General features: G+C 43.8%; 1 protein-coding gene across 1 annotated transcript; it reads right to left on the bottom strand.

Annotated features, from left to right (window-relative positions):
* Positions 1-188: 188 nt before the first annotated feature.
* Positions 189-15,075, bottom strand: LOC118848203 (T-box transcription factor TBX21-like). Its single transcript, XM_036757016.1, has 6 exons — positions 14,224-15,075; positions 8,837-8,991; positions 8,288-8,409; positions 2,752-2,910; positions 1,738-1,799; positions 189-1,486 (listed from the first exon to the last, which is right to left on the bottom strand). Exons 1-6 carry the CDS (start codon positions 14,802-14,804, stop codon positions 838-840), a joined length of 1,728 nt encoding a protein of 575 aa, XP_036612911.1. The 5' UTR covers positions 14,805-15,075; the 3' UTR covers positions 189-837.
* Between the last annotated feature and the right edge of the window lie 3,967 nt (positions 15,076-19,042).

The following is a 19,042-nucleotide window of genomic DNA, read 5'->3' as shown; positions in this document are numbered from 1 at the left end:
GTCACATATCCCAAGGGGAGTCATACCTTCTCTCTGGGGTTGGCTTTCTGTCATGGGATCCTAGGATTGCTTAAATTGGATGATTAGTACCCTTCACCCACCTCACCCTCAATCCTCTTCACACTGAGACAGGCAGCATTTTCCAAGTTTATTTAAAAGAAATAAACCAAAGATACTGGCATCCTATATCACGGACAATAAATAGCATCTAAAAAACCCACATATTTTCTAAAATCTAAACATGAAACCAACTTGCCTCCACCCTCATCTTCAATTCCAACTATTCCAGGATGCCCATCTTCCTAGGAAGGAAGACACCCAGACCTTATTTAAGGATACTGGAATCTCTCCCTAAGTCTGACCAGCTGCTCACATCCTTTTTTTAAGGATGAAGGTATTTTTTTAAAGGTTAAGTAAAAAATGAGCTAGGCACCATAAGGAATAGGAGAGAATCTATTTCCCCTCTTCGCCCCTCCCCTCAGCACCTACACCCAAAGACATACATCAAAAATGAGCAGAATTCTTCTACCATGTTCTCCAGTAAACACTTGGAGTAAGCACCAGGGAAAGATGGCTGTGATCAGGGAGGAGCATGAAGGGCACAGACACCATTCCTTCTATTAACTTTTGGGGAGCAGACATGAGGATCAAGAGAAAACAGACGTTAGGTCCTGTTTTGGGCATTTTCCCAAGCTGGACCTTCTGCTTTGGGGAGACACCATCAAGGAGAGGTGGGGTAAGCTTGAATATACCCATCCAACATTGTGTCTATTTTTCTGGGCCTGAAGCACATCCCCACCTCTGTTCCATCAAGAGCCAAAGGCACTGTTCCTCCTCTCAGTTAAAAAAATATACTTGGTCTGCAAGTGGCTGCTCTTTCTTAAAAGGGGAATCCCCAGAGGGGCCCTGGGCAGGTGAGGAGTCATCCTTGCCTGAATCATAAGGAGAAACACGTCTTCTCTTAGAGTCTCCTTCACCCAGTCCTGAGTCATTAGAATCTGACTTGGGAGTATCAGTCCAAATTTCTTCCTCAGGCCTCTTTTCTTCCTGGGCCCCAATAACAGGGTCCATGGGCATTGGGGGCACAGATCGGAGCCAGCCCCCATTGTTGACTTTGGGGTTATATGAGGGGGAAGTTGACCAGTCTCCTAGAGGGACCAGAGCCTCCTGGCTGGGGTAGTAAGGCATGGTGGGTGGAGAAGCGGAGGGCAGAAGTCCGGGCTTCATGCCATTCATGCCCAGGGAGAGGATCTTACTGCTACTGTAAGAAGGATCATAGGCATAGTCCAATGGTGGCTGGGGGGCCTGCGTAAAGAGCCAGGAAGAAAGGGGAACTCCATCCTTGGATTGCCCTTGATGTGGCTCAGCATAAAAGGGATTAGGTGATGGATACTGGCTTGGTAAGTACCGGCTCCTAGCCAGTAGAGGGTAGCCAGCAACTGGGTCAGGCGAAGTGGTGGCGCTGGCATCCACAGCTGTAAGGAACCTTGAGGAGAAAGAAAGGGAGGGGAAAAGGATGTAACTAAAGGATATAGAGTTATCCAGAATTCTACCTCCCTCATCCCCAGTTCAGAGTCCCAGGCCTGCTTCTTAGCTAACCAGTTTTCCCCTTCTCTATCATCAGCCCCTGCACACAGAATCTTGGGATAAGGGAACAAAGAGGAGAGGACTGAGTGAGCACCACCCCACATACTTGGGGCCTGGTGGGCCAAGAAGGGGAGACACATCAGCACTTACGTATCCAAGCTTTCTCTAAAGCCTTTGGCAAAGGGATTATTGTCGATTTTTAGCTGGGTGATCTAGAGATAAAGGAAATGAAAGCTAGTGAGTGCCAGGCATTCTCTCCTTTGGAAACTTAGAGGCATCCTCTGGGAAGATAGGATATCCAACCTCCATTTTTGCATGGGGTGACCTCGGGGAAGCCACCTCAGTTGTGATGGGGGAGAATATTTTCACTATTCCAGGTCATCTATAAGGATAGATGGAGCATCTTGCCATCTTCCCTGATACTGCTTCTTCTTTGCTCCCCACCAAGAACATTGTTACCGCAAAAGTAATTCTCCCAATCCCCAGGGAGTTAATCCAACTGGCTCTGGGCCTTCTCCCTGGAGATTAAGCTGTTCTGATTTGTGGATGAATTTAAAATCCACTTCAAGCCCATACCATCTGAGCAGTCTGAGCCCATGATTCACTATTCAGTCCGGTTATCTACATGTGCCTATTACCCACTAATTACCCACTTCTGGTATTTTGTCCCATGCCCCAATACAGGGTGAAGTCTGTCTTCCCTGGGTCCCCCATTATAAACAAAAATTAATCTGGCCACTTTTACTGGAAAGAACACTATGATCTATTGTGCTATGACTTCTCTATTCATAATATCTGTGACTTCCTAGATTAAAAGTTCTTAACCTGGATTTTAGGGGGTCTTTGAACTCAGATGGGGAAAAAATTACAGCCTTAATTTAATTAAAAAAAAACAAACCATAGACTTCACTAAACTGGTAAGGGGGTCCATGAGACCAAAAAAAAATGTTAAGAACCCCTGGCCTAGAACAAAACATTTCCTGACCAATAATCCCCTTCACTTTTTGTTTTTCCCTTTAGAATGTAAGCTTTTCCAGGGCAGGGCTTGTCTTACTTTTTTCTCTGTAACCCTAGCACACAATCTGTACTTTGTAAATGATTGGATGATTCCCTCCCTCTCTCCTCCTCAGTTCAATCTTTACGTACCACTAGCTTCCCCCTTACCTCAGAGTTCTGATATGCAGTCACAGCAATGAACTCTGTTTCTGGAAAGGTGAAGATGTGGGTCAAAGAGGAGGGACCTGGTGCCTCCTGGTCTCCATCTCTCACCTCTTCGATGTGAAGCCTTGGCTGGTATTTATGGAGGGACTGTAACACGATCATCTGTAATAGAAGTCACAAGAAGTAAGGCAAGAAGGGCAGCCCATCTTCCCTCCCCCACCCCTACCACCTATCTGGCCTCTACCAGTAGTGACTAGAAAGGTGGAGAAGGACCTTATGTCATCTAAGATCTCTTTTTTCCAAGCTTCATAGAAAATAAGAGAACCCTTCTTTAGACTCCCACTCCATCCTAGGATATGAAGCCAAGATGGTGGTGTATGAAGAAGTAGAATATCTCAGTTCCCTCTACAACTACATTGAAAGAAATGATGAAAATGAATGAGTGAAAATTCATTGAAAATAAAAAATGAAACGAATGAAAATAAAGAAACACCAGGCACAGCAGTGAACGAGAAACTGAATGAGTAATTACAATGGGCTTTCTTTCCAGCCCCAAATCACAAATTCAACCTATAGGCAAGTAATCAGAGTAAGAATTGTGAAAGAGGAGTAGGATCAGGATTGGAAACTCAGTGCCCAGAGCTCTGATTTCGGGCATCCCAGAGTACTCAGCCTTTAGCCCAGGCCAATAGCTGGGACTTGGAGAACAGACACAGAGCCCAGAGCACTGAGCCAGGCCTGAAGTCTGAGGACTCCTCAAACTGATCAAGGGACTCAACCCCAGGTCCAGAACCAGGCCAATGGCTAAAGGCCAGAAACACAAATTCAGTGCCCAGTGGGGCAAGGTCTGTCAGAGAGAATCTCAGACTCAGCCCTGGGCCCAGACCAATAGCTAGGGACCTCCTAGAAGGGCAAGGAATCTGGACTCAGCACTAAGAGCTCCCATCATGGGGTGAGCCAGCACAGATCATGACGACTCAGTTCTCCTCCTTCCCCACCCCCGCCCCCAAAAAAGCAGGGTCTCCTGGGGAGGTGGATAATAGATTCAGCACCAAAGAAATCCTAGATGGATGAGTAACATCAGACTGCCCAGATCAGATCACTGGAAGAATAACTAGGTGAAGAAGATAAAGAGCCATCATGATGCTATAGATGCCCAAGACATCAACTCAAAAGAAGCAAAACCTCAAAGAAAAATGCAGCTTGCCCACCCAATCAATTAGAATTCCTAGAAGAAATTATGTATGTAAGAGGTTTTTTTTTTAATGAGTTTAAAATGGTATTATACATAAATGAGAACAATAGAGGAAAGAATTAGAAAAGCAATGAATGCAAACTCTGTCCGATGGAAAATTCAGTCTGCTGCCTTTTTTTTTTCAATATGGCTCATGAGCTAAGAATAGTTTTTACATCTTTACATGACTTTTCTTAAATCAAAAGGAGAATATTTCATGACACATGAAAATTATATGAAATTCAAATTGCAATGTCCATAAATAGTTTTACTAGAACACAGTCTTATTCATTTCTATTTTATCTATGGCTTTTGTGCTTCAAAGTTGAGAAGTTACAACTGACACTGTATGGCGTGGTGCACTACAAATAGCAATGATGTAGTTGTAACTTGGGAGCAACTAAGTGGCATAGTGGATAGAGTACCTGCCCTGGAAACAGAAGGATCTGAAGATTAAATCTAGCCTCAGACACTTACTTAGCTGTGTGACTCTGGGCAAGTCACTTAACACCTGTTTGCCTCAGTTTCCTCATCTCAGAATGAGCTGGAGAAGGAAATATCAAATCACTAGTATCTATGCCAATAAAACCCCAGATGGGGTCACAGAGATTCAGACATGACTGAAATGACTCAAAACCAATTATAACTTGACAGTATTTAGAGTGCCATACATATCTCCATACCATGACATTTTTTATTTTTAATAACCAATGCAAACCTGCCATGTTAAGAAGAGAAAAGTGGACCTCAAAAAAGTGTGCTTTTCAAGTACAGTGGATTTTTTGTTATTGAATTAGATAGCAAAGCATTGTGTTTATTATTCCAGGACACTACAGCTGAGCTAAAAGAATATAACATGTTATATTATAACATATATGACCAGACTAAGTATTGATATCAATATTTGGCAGTACGTATCTGTGTGAAAAGGAAATTTCAAAGATGAAACATATAAAATCTCACTACAGATCAGTATTAACAGATGAACATTTGCAATCAGTTTCAATGATAGAGATCACTAACTTTGAACCTCAAGTAAACAACTCTTCTCACTAGTAGACTTGAATTGCAAAAAAGAAATCAATTATTATTATTATATTTTAAATTTCATCAATAATAAAATTGAGGAAATGCATTTTTCTTTCATTACCTCATAGTTGAGGTGTTATTATTATGTAATAATTATTATTAATATAATAGCCTCAATTTTGCCTCTTGGTCCACAAAGCCTAAAATATTTGCTATCTGGTCCTTTACAGCAAATGTTTGCTGAGTCCTACCATAGAAGAGAGACTAGGAAAGAGAATTGGCAGTTTGACACAATCAATATAAAACTTTACCTAACAGACTCTCTTAAAAGTAGAATGAACCAAACAGAAGCCAATAACTCTGTAAGACAACAAGAAATATTAAAATAAAGTCAAAAGAGGAGGGGAAACAAGAGAAAGTATAAGGGCTCTCATATCAAAAACAATTGACCCGAAAAAAAATCAAGGAGAGATAACTTAAGAATCATTGAGCTACCTGAAAGCTATGACCAATAAATAAATAGACAGATAAATAGATAAATAAATAAACAAATGAGCCTGGGTATCATATTTCTTTTGTTTTAATTGAATTTTATTTTATTTTCAGTTCCAAATTCTCTCCCCTTCCCTCCTCCCCACCCACTGAAAAGGCAAGAAAAATAAAACCCATTACAAATATGTAAAGATATGTAAAACAAATTTTTGCATTAGCCATGTTCCCCCACCCCACCCCTCCAAAAAAGGCTAGAAAATACATAGAAGAAAATTTGCTTCAATCTGCACTGTGAGTCCATAATTTCTCTTTCTAGAGGTGGATAGCATGTTTCATCATGAGTCCTTTGGAATTGTCGTGGGTCATTGTGTTGATCAGAGTTACTAAGTTATCTTTACAATGTTGCTGTTACTATATAAAGAATACAATATACTATATTATACTATACCAAGAATATAATATACTATATTATGCTATACAAAGAATATAATATACTATATTCTTTTCATTCTGCTCACTTCATTGTGCATCAGTTCATACTAGTTCTCCCAGATTTTCTGAAACCAGCCTCTTTCAGTAACTCATTCAGTCATTTCCTAATTCCCTCATTTTTCATTTCTTTGTTACCACAAACAGAGCTACTATAAATATTTTTTTTACATATGAATCCTTTTCTCCTTTATTTGATCTCTTTGGAGTATAAACCTAGTAGTAGCATCTCTGGGTCAAAGGGTATGTACAGTTTAATTGATTTGAGGATATAGCTCCAAATTGCTTTCCAAAATGGCTGGACTAGCTCAAAACTCCACCAGTAGTGCATCAGGATACCTATTTTCCCACATCCCCTCAAGTATTTGTCATTTTCCTTTTTTTGTCATATTAACCAATCTTATGTGTGCAAGGTACTATCACAGAGTTGTTTTATTTACATTTCTCTGGTTACTGTGATTTGGAGCACATTTGTCGATGGTTATTGATAGTTTCTTCCTCTGAAAACCAGCTATTCATATCCTTTGACCATTTATCTATTGGGAAATTGCTCTTATTCTTGTAAATTTGACTCAGTTCCTTATGTGTTTTAGAAATGAAACCTTTATTAGACTTGCTGTAAAGGTTCCCCCCCCCCCCAATTTCCTGCTTTTCTTCTCATTTTAGAGGCATCGGTTTTGTTTGGGCAAATTAAAAAAAATTATATAACTAACATTATCCACTTTGCTCTTTTGTGAACTTCTCTATCTCTTGTTTGGTCATGAACTCTTACCCTCTCCATAGATCTGACACATGTGTATCATATTTCAAAAAAAATCATGAAAAAATAATTATTGCCCAGATCCCTTAGTGCCAGAGGGCAAAATGAAGATAGAGCCTACTGGTCAACTTCTGAAAGAAATTCAAAAATGAAAATTCACAGGAACACAAGAGCTAAAGGGCCTATAGGTCAAAGAAAAACCACTGCAAGCTGCCAGAAAGAAAGAATTTAAATACCAAGGAGTCACAGTTAGGCCACACAAGATTTAGTAGCTACCACCATAAAGGGGCTAAGGGTACTGAGTCTGATATTCCAGAAAGCAAAAACTCTAGGCTTACAACCAAGAATAAACTTAACCAGCAAAACTTAAAATAATTCTATTGGGGGCTGGGGTGGTGGTAGCAGTGGACTTTTAAATGAAACAGACTAGATAACTTTCAAGTATTCCTGATGATAATACAGGAGCTAAGTAGAAACTTTGAAATGTAATCATGGGAGTAAAGAGAAACGCAAGAAAGGCAAATACAACTAGGAACCAGAAAAGACTTCACAAGGTTGAAGAGTTTGTATTCTAATTCAGGGGAGGGGTGGAGGAATGATACAAGCACCCCTTAAGAACTATGAAGTCAAATAGAAAGACTCAAATAAGATGCAGGACCATGGGATAATTTTTGTTGTTTTGATTATCTTGAAAGGAGAAAAGGAAAGAAAAGAAAAAAGGGGAAGAGTAGGAGGGGGTATGTGGTATCTCACATAATTTGGGGGATGGGGGACCCATAAGTAGAAGACTATATAAATGAGGCAGGAGTGGGAGGCGGGGAACAGACATCACTGAACCTCATTTTCAACTGATGCAGAGTGAACAGAAATAGAACAAGTTATATTATAAAACAACATTGTAAAAACAAACATAAATTTTAAAAGACTTAAGAACTCTGATCAATGCAATGATTGAGCAGAATTCCAAAGGACCAATGCACTTAGAAAGCTGCCCACTTTTTGACAAGAGCGGTCTGGACTATTTATGTAGAGTGAGGAATTAATTTTTAGATATGCCAATACAGGAATGTGTTTTGCTTGACTATACATATTGGTTGTACCTAGTTTGAAAAAAAATTTTTATAGGTGAAGTAGGATGGTGGGAAGGAGAGAGGACAGATACTTAGACAAGGTACATCGGTTGACACAAAAAATACTATAATGTTACTTTGAAATTAAAATATTAAAATTAAATTAATAAAAATTTAAATTTAAAAATTAAAAAATTCATCCTGTTGTCTCTATTTTCCTTGCTTTGCTTTATGAATAAAAAAAATTGCACTGCATCAATTAATGCAGCTTAGTCCTTTGAGGTACTCTTAAATTCCAGTCTTTTTAAAACAAGAAAACTAAGAAACGTCATGCTTACTTGGTAACCTGTTCTAATATCTCCCTCACCAGAAGTTCTTCAAATCTAGTTTCATTATTCCTTTCCTCTTGTTTTGTCCTCATGAACTTGGGAGGAATTGAGGAGTGAAGACGATGAGGGATCTTACCTGGGTCACATTATTGGAGGCTCCTTTATTGTTAGTCAGCTTGAGTTTTCCAAATGATATTTCTTGCCGCATCCAGTGGGCCCCTGTGTTGGGTGAGTCTGGGTGGATATATAGCCTATTCCCTGTGGAAAGAGTAATTCTCTTGGTGTTATAGATCCCTTATGGACAGGATTTTGGGAATTCGTGACAGTAGTGGGGCACATTAAGGGATGCAGAGGTAGAAGGAGGTATCTATGGTTTCTGTGAGGATGGGCTACAGCATCATTTGGCGTTGAGACATAAGTATAGACAGGCCTAGCAAAAGAAAGTTCTGGGACTTGGAAAAGGAAAAAAGACAGGAAGAGAAGGGTGAAATGGATGGGAAAGGTTAGTGGAAGGGGAGGAGGACTGGGAAGAAGGGACAGGGAAGGATGAATAACCAAGGATTGGATGAGTGAGGCAAAGACGTTAATCAGATTTGTGGCCACCAGAGGGCGCCCCAACCTCAGAGACAAAGGAAAACATCTCACTGGCTGAAATACCCGAGTCCCGCAATGAATCCCTCCCTACCTGGCATGTTGTTCTCGGCCTTTCCGCACTGAACCCATTTGCCATTCTGATAACGCCAGTGGTGTTGATCAACCAGCACCACTTCCACAAACACTCGGTAATGGGCAACAGGGTCCATCCCATGGATCGTGTAAGCCAGGAAAGGGAACATCCGCCTGTGAAGAAAGAGAACTTTGTGGCTCTCATCCCTCCAGGCTTCCAGGGTACTTGGAGCTGGGCTGGGCTCTGCCCAAGGTGTAAAGTATTTTAAATTGTTCTTTATTTCTCAGCACTAAACACGTGGGCGCATGAAACTTAATAAATGTTCCTCGATTGATCTATCTTCCCTTGATAGAGGTGTTAAATTTCCATTTTGACATGGGATAATTTTTTCCATCAATCAAAAAAAAAAGCTTTTATTAAGTACTTCTTATGTGCTAGGAACTGTGTAAGTGATGGGGAAACAAAGATAGGTCCATACAAACCTTCTCTTTAAGTTCCTTTATTGTTGAGGGAGAGGAGGGGAACTTTAAAACCGAGTGGCTGTGTCACCATCTTCCACAGGGATACCATGCATCTCTCACTGACAGCTAAGTCATCCATTCTGATCACCTCAGTAGGCAAGGGGGTCTTTACCAAAAGATGGGGCATCATGAAGCCTTTTTGCCAGCAACCTCCATCAAGTCCAAGAAGAATGCAATCTAAAGACATGTTTCTTCCTCGGACATAAACCTGAGCCTCATCATAGGCAGTCACTAATCTCCCTCCCTATCATCACTGGACATTCTCCTTCTTTTCCTTATACTGCTGGAGATGTGACCAAAGGGGCTGGTCCCTGGTACATGTGTTGGTCCTATCTCCAGCCTCGCCCCGACCCGGTACACACACATGCTGCAAAAGAGAAACTAAAGATGAGCTGGGCAAGTGCAGGAAGCTTCTTTTCCGCCTGCCCCAGGTTTCAAAGACTCCATTAGGCAGAACTCCTTTCACCCCCACCCTCTAAGCCTGGCCCTGGTGTTAAACTTGGACCAAGGAGAAGCGCTGGGGATCTTTCCACAAGGAGGGGTAGAGGATAGACAATAGGTGAGAAATATTAACCCCTACTGTGCTAGGGAGAACATTAACCCTTTGACTCCTAACAGGCACAGAATCTGACAGCCTCTTCCTTTCAAGTCAGTCACATGACATAGAGCCATCAGGAGAACATATTAAGAAAAAAACATTCTTCATTGTAGATGAAGTACTGTCCATGCAACATACTGCACCCCTCACACAAGCTGGAGATACTGACTTCTATACTTTCCCTCCCCTCTCATTCCCCATTCTCTTTTAGGTTAAGGATCTCCTTGTACAGCTGAAGCAGATCTGGAGCTCTGGATCTGATGACCTGGGCTTTGATCTATGAAAGCCTGATCCAGCGGTCCTCCCCTTCCAACACCCCCAAGCCCCAAGAGGCATAGAGGATGAGAGACAATTAGGGAAAGGATTTGATGGGAATTAGGAATGCGGATCCCAAAGGGACAAGGATCGAGAGATGCCTGCTGGAGCCCAGATGTTAGAGGCCAAGAGGATTCATCCATTCACAGGTTGTACCTGGGAAGATCGATGGACAGTATGAGAAGGGTTTCAATACCATCTTTGCCACCAACTCCCTGCTGAGAGACAGATCATTTCCTCAGTTAACATTTTCCCAAATGAACCTCACTTCCAAAAAGGGAGTGGTGAGCATTTCTCCATCTCCAAGAGAAACATTTTTAAATTACCTGGGAGGGATAGGGAAAGATGAGAATGGAATGGACAATAAGAAAAGTCAATTTTATTCTGGATTCCCCAGAGCCATCACCATCTGAGACCCACAAGTAGGTTCTGATCGCTACTATGATTGTTACTGAACAAGAAAGAATCAATAGGGGATATCAGGCCTTGACCCCACAAAACGTCAATGAAACTCCACATACAACTCCTGCCACCTTCCTTCCATTTCTTTGAGCCATGATTTCCTCATCTTTCAGGTAAGAGAGTTGACTCATTGGTCTCAGAGAGGCCCCCTTCCAGCCCTAAGTAATTTAACCCACCAAAGGTTAGAAGTTTTGGGCAAGGGAAGCTTCCCTCCCACCCTTTCTCTTCTTCGATCACACTTAGACAAACAGTTCCTGGTCAACGCAAGGCACTGCCAGATGATCACAAATATCAGCCTCCTGGGAAATGGAGCCCAACAAGTGTGCTCAGGCTCTGCGTGTGTGTGGATCTATCGTGGGGAGGGCTGTGGCTGTCAGAGTATAGTGGGGAATCTCCCAGAACTACAAGGTTGTGTGGCTCATCAAAGGTTGATTTCTCTCTTTCTGTCTTTCACACACACACACCCTCAGACAAATGTATTTATGCCACTGCCGTCATCAATTATAGTCATTGTTATGGCTTGGCAGACTGGAGCTACCAGCCCCGATTCTACCTCAGCCTTCTCCACTACACACAGTTTTTCTTTTAGAGATAGAGGTATCGAGGTGATGATTTTCTGCCTCCCTCAGCAGCACATCAACCACAATTCTGTCCTCCAATCAATATCAATCCCTGATTGATGGGGTGGGGTGCAATGGGATTTCAGAGCTAGAAAGGACCTTCAAGGTGCTCATATAGTCCAATCCCATCATTTGCAGGTGAGGAATAGAAGGCCTAGAGAGAGGAAGAGACTGTGACTAGCCCAAGGTCATGCAGGTAATGCTGCAGAGGTGCAAATTTAGTCTATATCTATGTTCTTTCCACTAAAAACAGAAATGTACTGAAGCAATGAACACACAGGCAGAAATGCAAGCAAAAATATGTACATAGTCAAAGTTAACCATAAAACATCAAAGTACACCCTAAATTCCGTTCCACAAACATTTTCATCCTAAAGTAACTTAAACTATCCAGAAAACTACAGAATGTTAGCAGTGGACAGGACTTTAGAAATCATATAACTTAATCCTCTCATTTCTCAGACAAAAAAATATTCCAAATGTAGGAAGTTACTTGCCCAAGGTTATGTCTAGTTAGTGGCAAAACCATGAGGAGGCCCTAGCCCTGGTCAGAACCACCTTCCTCCCGATGCTCCAATGCCCTCCCCACCCATGGACCTAGAGCCATGCTGGCCAGCCAGACTAACATAGGGGGCTAGGAGGTGGGCAAGATTAGGACTTAGAAATGGGTGAATCACCATACAGTGAAGGGATAAGAGGATAGATCTTCTACTTTAGGGTGGAAGAGATTTTTAAAAAGAAGAAAGAAAGTGCTGATATGTTGGCTGGTGGCTTTGGAGGAATCTGTGCTGAGAGGTTTGCAGAAATAGGACGACAGGAATGAGAGTGTCATGGGAATGCCCCTGAGTCGCTGGACTCAGCCTGTTAAAGGATATGACTAGAAAAGATCTGGGCTCTGGTCTAGGCTCTGCCGTCAACAATCATTCAGGTTTATAATGTGATTCACCATCTACAAGTCTTTTGCTTCACTAGAACTACATAGCGTCATCTCCGTTACGTCAGTCAATGAATAGGTATTTAGTGAGCTCCTAAGGGATGCAGAGAAAGGCAGAACAGTCCCTATCCTCGAGGTGCTTACTTGGAGGAGAAAATTGGTAAATAATTAGATATATAAGATACATATACATACATATAAGATACATAAAAGAGCAGACGGAAGGCAACCTTAGAAGAGAAGGCTATTTTTACAGATGAGGAAACTGAGGTAAGTGACTTGCTAGTGTCAGAGAGTGCCACAATGTGCACCAAATCTTTCAGCTATATCATACTGTCTCCCCCAATAGAGCAGGTCGTGCCATCCATCTGAACCCCAGCTTCCTCATCTACAAAATAAGGATCATAGATTTAGTACTAGAAGGGAATTCAGAGTTCTGTTCCAACATCTTTATTTTACAGATGAGGAAACTGAGGCCCAGATGATTTGCCCAAGGTCAGAGGAGATAGGAACAGGGTAAAGACTTAAACCAAGCTCCTCTGACTCCAGTATTTACAGTCACCTTCCAACCCCTATCTATGATTTGGTCAGAATTAGAAAGTAAACTCCTTTCAAGTAGCTATTATCTTAATATTTTCGATTTGTATCCATCACCACCCCATTAGTTAGCTCGGTGCTTCCAATCTAGTAAGCATTTATCAGATGGTCAGTTTCGCTAGAAAGGGAAGACATTTAGATTTTTTCAAACCATGCCCCACCCTCTCCTCAAAGGCTTCAGTGGAATCAGCTTAATGCCTGATGAAAGGTGGAGAATCTAACAGAAAAGGGAAGGCCTCTCAATAAACAATTGAATGTATCTCATTAAACCTATTATGAATTCTAGTTTCCTGAAGGAAAAAGCCCAATTAGCACCTGCACAATGGTTCAAACAGTAACTGACACAGAATCATGATAAACAATTGCTTATTAAACAATCGCCAACAGGTTACAAGTTTCTCTTTCTTCCCCACACTAGAGGCCTTTATCCGGAAGCAGCATCCTCTGGCCCAAATGTTCCTCTTTCACTCTCCAACCCCTCAACAGGCTGAGTCCATTCATTCCCCAGTTCTCTCCAAGGTCGGGAGGGGGAGAAAAAAAAGGGATATTAATACCATTTAAGCAGCTCAACTCCAGGAGGGAGGGGTAAGATGAACCTCGGAGGCTCAGGGATCCTTGGGTCCATTTCAACTACCTGCCCTCACTCCTTAGGGTTGAAGGACATCACAGTTCCTTTCCCACCATCTCTGCCCTCTCCTCCCCCCCATCAACACACAGATACACAGATATATGATCTCAAAGCAAGACTGGAAAGGAAACTTGGAGAGGGCATCTATGTCACTGAATCCAGGCCTCCATCAAAACTGGCTTCTGAACAAGAGCCGCTGAAGGGCAGAGGGAAGGAAGAGAGACAAGGAAAGGGTCAAAGTACCCTCTACACCCAGCCTGCCTTCTCCAGTCCGCTCCCCCTTCCCCAACACGTCTACTCTGCCTGCGTTTTGGTAAAAAGTACTCGCAGTCACAATTTCTCTGAGCCTCAGTTCCTCAAATCCTCCACCCTAGAAAATCCTCGTTACAAAAAAAGGCGAGAGAGGCAAAGAATACCCCCACCTCTATTCCAAGCTTCAATCCTGCAAATCATATGCAACATTCCCTCTGCTCTCTGAGCCCTCATTCCCCTTCAATGACATATCCTCTTTTGGGACTCGGTGGGATGGTAGGGGAGGGAGGAACGAGGAGGTAGGGATCTCTAACCAGAGCGGCCTTCTCTCCACGAGCGCTAAAAAGGAGACTCCGAGTGCTTCATACAAAACCTCAGCTCCTAGGGAATTTGAACCGCGCTGGAGAAAGGGAGATGCGGTCGCGGTTCCCGAACTCCTGGAGGACCCAGGCGTCTGGCCCCACAGCCTCTCACTTACCGGCCCTGCTTGGTAATGATCATTTCGGTCTGCTGCCTATAAAACTTGAGCCACAGGGAATGGTTGCCGAGGACCACTTTCAATTTCCCGGAGAAAGCGGTCCCGCTGCAGGGGTCCCTGGCCCGCATACCCAGATTCGCCTCGGGGCTGGGGAAGTACTGGTTGCTCCGGGGATAGATCCCACCGACAGCTCCAGCTGGGCCGGAATAGCCGTCGAGGGGCTGGAAGCTCTCGCCACCCGAGGTGAGCGCATAGGGCTCCGGGCTTCCTGCGTAGCCCGCCGGCTGGGGCTGGGGACGTGTGGGGAAGGAGTAAGGGGAGAGGAAGCGGCCCGGGCTGGGAGCTGGCTGTACGCCCACAGGCACCATAGCGGCTCCCGGATAGGGGACGCCGTTTGCCCCGTCGCAGCTGCCTCTGCAGTCGCGGTCAGCTACTCCAGCGTCCAGAGGGGCCCGAGGCTCGGGCTGGTAGAAGTAGCGGCCCTGCACCTCGCTCACCCCAACTCGGCCATCTTCGTCCCCAGGCATGGCAGGGTCGGTGCCCATCAGCATGGCTTCAGAGCGGGTCTTCTGGACGCCCATCCGGGGTCGGGGGTGGGCAGCAGGGGGTGTGGGAGAGCCCTGGCAGCTTCCCGCCGCCGCTCCGTTTGTCAAGACGTTTGCCTGCCAGCTGCTGTAGCCTTAGATGACGGGTCGACGGTCGGAGCGGACCCCCTTCCCATACGTTAATGGGGAGGGAAGGTAGGGTGGGCTCCTGTGTCTCCTGCTGCCTCTCGGACTGGGTTAGAGCGTCGGAGTCCTCGGGACTGTGTGCAGTAAAAGGACTTGGCCCAAAGAGGGGGTGGCTGAAACTTCAGGGTTCCTCCACCCCCGGCTAGGCAGTGACAATGCCGCACCTCACTGCCGTTTATTCGCTCCCCAGACTAGCTCGATTTCACTGCCTAGGGCGCCCGGGTTGTCTCATTTTAAACCCTCACCTCTCCGCCCCCCACCCACACAGAAGGCCCCGCCCCCAACCTCGCCCCCTTAAACACAAGGCATCCGAAAAAAACAAAGATGCTTAGCAGACAAATGGACTTGTACCCCACCGCCGCCTTCTCTCCTATCAACTCTCTCCCTTGCCGAACCCCTTCCTATCCAGGTATTCACCCAAAGAATGGAACTTCTCGACTGATAATCTCTCCGCCCTCGAAATCGTCGTGGATTGTAATTCTCAGCACATTGCCTGGGCCACACAGAGGAGAAGGTGAGGCAGGGCAGGATCAGTTTGGCCATGGGAAGGAGAGATGCTTTCTTTCATGGGTAGCAAAGCCCTCCGCTGCCCCGTCTCCCTGTCTTGCCAACTATCTCTGACTCTTTGCTTCAGTCCGAAAATGAAGGAATGCTGGAGAGGGGAGGGAGCTCTTTTCTGGGTGTCCGAGAAGAGACTGGGCATCGGGAAGGGAAATACAGCAAGTATTAGCATCTAAAGAAATGAATTAATAGCAACGATAATAATAAGTGACGCCTAGTTAGCTCTTTGTGACAGGAAGCGTGGCGGGTAGAGTGGCTACAGAGCTTTTGTGTCAGAGCCTGGGAGCCAGATGTGGGTTCGGGTCCTGCCTCTGGCTCAGTCTGGCTGTATGCTCCTGGGCAAATCCCTTATCTCTAGGTATTCTAGATCGCTCTCTAAAAGGGGATGTTTAATCTGTTGTCTGTAATTATTTTAAATTGATAACTGTATTTCAATATAATTGGTTTCCTTGGTAATCCTATGTATTCTATTTTATGCATTAAAAAATTTCTATCCTATTCTATTCCTATCCTATTCGAATTCGGATTCTAATATTTAGTGCCTTCCTGTTTCTATACAACGACGGGGAGAATTACAAGTACTTATTATCCCGAAGAGGTAACGATATTAAAGAGCCGAGGGTCACTTGTAGCTAGTAACTGCCTGGAGTCAGTACTTAAACCGAGGACTCCAAATCCCAAATCCGATGTTCTTTTCCCTACCCCCAGGGGAAAGAGGCTAGTGCCTGGTATCTTCTCTAGGGCTTCACTTTCCAGAATCCTAATACCTAGAAGGCTGTGGGCCTCCTCTATGGGAGGTCTCTCTGTGGTCGCAGTTCCCTCTGGGAGGGGATTTCTCGGTTTAAATTCCCCTCCCTGTGTGTTTCTTTATTGTAGTTGTTCGGTCCTGTCCGAGTCTTCGTGACCCCGTGAACAACACTGTCCATGGGGTTTTCTTGGCAAAGATAGGAGTGGTTTGCCATTTCCTTCTCCAGGGGATTAAGACATAGAGGAGTCCTAACTCTGGCTAACCTCAATCTCTGATACTCTTCTGAAACAAACCTTTCCATGTAGGCTTGGAACTGGAGATTTTACTCAGTTTTACTTTAATCTCCGCTCTTTCTTCCGTTCTCCTCCTAGGTTCCTTCTTCCCCTGGTGGGGGGAGGGGGAGAAGGGGAGGGGAGAGTCTTGGAAGCCTGACTCAGGTTGGATGTAGGGGTTAAAGTACAAGAATAGGATGAGGGAGATGTAGCTGAGACTGACTGAATCCAGGATTTGTGGTGTTCTATTGTGTACAGGACATTAGACTTGGAGAGGGTGTTACTTGCCCATGATCATACAACTATTAAATCAGAATTCAACCTGGATCCTTTTGACTTTCAGGACCAATACTCAAATGAGTTTCGGCATAAGGCTCCCAAAGTGATATTTTCCTATAACACAGATCTGACCACGTCACTCCTCCACTCAAGAACGTCCAATAACTCTCTATTGCTTCTAGGATCAAATACAACCTGATATATCATGTAAAGGCATTCCCAGTAAGGCTTTACTCTATCTTTCCAGCCTTATTACACATGATCCTCCTTCACATAGAATACAATCAAACTGGCCTTCTTGCTGAACCTGTTAGACAATAAACATTGATTAAGCGCCTACTAAGTATGTGCTCGGTGGATAAAGTGCCAACCCTGGAGTCAGGAAGACCTGAGTTCAAATCCAGCCTCAGATATTTACTAGCTGTGTGACCCTGGGCAAGTCACTTCACCCTTTTTTCCCTCAGTTTCTTTGTCTATGAAATGGGCTGGAGAAGGAACATGGCAAACTACTCTAGTATCTCTGCCCAGAAAATCCCAAATGGAGTCACAGAGAGTCAGGCATGACTAATTGACTAGACAACAAAACAACAAATTATATGCCAAGTACTATGCTAAATTTGGGATGCAAAGGAAGGCAAAAGATAACCGCTGCCCTCTAGGAGTTCAGAATCAAATGGGAGAAGACAGCACATGAAAAGAAGCTGAAAAGGAGAAGAGAGGGCTCATCATGTCCAGTTCAGGGGCATGATGAAGTCCAGAGTCCAGCAGAGGAGGAACATAACATTCCATTTCTCCTGCCTTTGTAAAGGCTGTGCCTGATGTCCCACACACCTTCCTCACCTCTGCCTCTTAGAATTCCTAGTTTCCTTCAAGCTAGGTTCAAGATCAGCCTCCTACTATATGCCTGTCCTATCTTCCTCTGCCCCCATTACCATGTATTTATTTTACATATCTTTTCTATCTATTTACTATGTACACATCATTTTCTGGTAGACTCTGAGCTCCTTGAAGACAGAGACTGTTTAATGTTTGTCTTTGAATCCCATATGCTATAACCTTCACCTGTTCTTCCTCCTCATTTCCCTCTTCAAATGATACCTAACACATTTTGTTGTTCAGTTGTGTCCAACTCTTCATGACTCCATTTGAGGTTTCCTTGGCAGAGATACTGGAGTGGTTTGCTATTTCCTTCTCCAACTCATTTTACAGATGAGAAAACTGAGGCAAACAGGGTGAAGTGATGTGTCCAGGGTCACACAGCTAGTGTCTGAGGCTAGATTTGAACTCAGGAAGATGAGTTTTCCTGACTCTAGGCCTGTCACTCTGCCACAAAGGAGAGCAAGGGTAATGAATTAATGCATCTATAATAAAGCATTTATTAAGGACTTATTATGTGTCAGGCACTGTGCTAAGCTGCCCTATCTAGCACATAGTAGGTATTTAATAATGATTACTGATTAATGTGAAAATTAATGCATCACAAAAGGAATTCAACACTTCTGGGAGGATGAATCCCTCCATCAAGCAGGAAGCATTTACTAATTAGTAAAGACATAAAAAAAATCTGAAATAGATTTTCTAGGGCAGAAGCCTTCCCAGTCCTAATCACTTTTTTAAAATCTTATTTTAAATTTATTCCTTTTGTTTTCACATTGGAAACATTTAAAAATGTATTCTTCTGCCATCTCCTACCTCCCTGGAACTACCCTCTGTAACAGATTTTGAAAATAATGGAGTTGAGAGAGAACTCTTCAGCAAAATCAATGGACAAATAACTTGACAACATATGTGGTATTCCTCACCTGTAGGCTACCCATACTGCCAAGAGGAAAGAGATATTTTTTTTCTTAACTCTTCTACCAGGCCAAGGCCTAATTACTCTTTTGGGGGGGGGTTGAGGGGGGAGGGATGGGGGGGGCGGTAATTGGGGTTGAGTGGCTTGCCCAGGATCACACAGCTAGTAAGTGTGATTTGAACTCAGGTCCTCCTGACTCCAGGGCTGGCACTCTATCCACTATGCCACCTAGTTGCTCCCCAATTACCTTTTAAAAGGTTTAAAATAACAACACCTGAACCCCAAGCATCTGAAACTAAGCTGTTAAACAAATCTCCTTCTCAAGTGGGGGTAAGGAAGGACCTCTCAGCAATGGAGGAGAGAGGAGCAGGGTTTTGAGGAAGGGGGAAGTGGTTCCAAGAACTCATCCACCCTGAGGGGTCTCTGACTTTAC

This window comes from Trichosurus vulpecula, chromosome 4 (genome assembly GCF_011100635.1).
Source record: "Trichosurus vulpecula isolate mTriVul1 chromosome 4, mTriVul1.pri, whole genome shotgun sequence".
Taxonomy (NCBI): domain Eukaryota; kingdom Metazoa; phylum Chordata; class Mammalia; order Diprotodontia; family Phalangeridae; genus Trichosurus; species Trichosurus vulpecula.
Note: the sequence above shows the minus strand (reverse complement) of the source record. Positions and strands in the feature narration are given on the sequence as shown.

Bases quoted from the DNA above. Each gene is read 5' to 3' on its own strand.
- LOC118848203 (XM_036757016.1), bottom strand. From the start codon at position 14,804: ATGGGCGTCCAGAAGACCCGCTCTGAAGCCATGCTGATGGGCACCGAC. The intron at 2,911-8,287 runs GTAAGATCCCTC...CTTCTATTACAG, and splicing joins CCTCCAATAATGTGACCCAG to ATGATCGTGTTACAGTCCCT. The intron at 1,487-1,737 runs GTAAGTGCTGAT...TTTCTCCTCAAG, and splicing joins TTTAGAGAAAGCTTGGATAC to GTTCCTTACAGCTGTGGATG.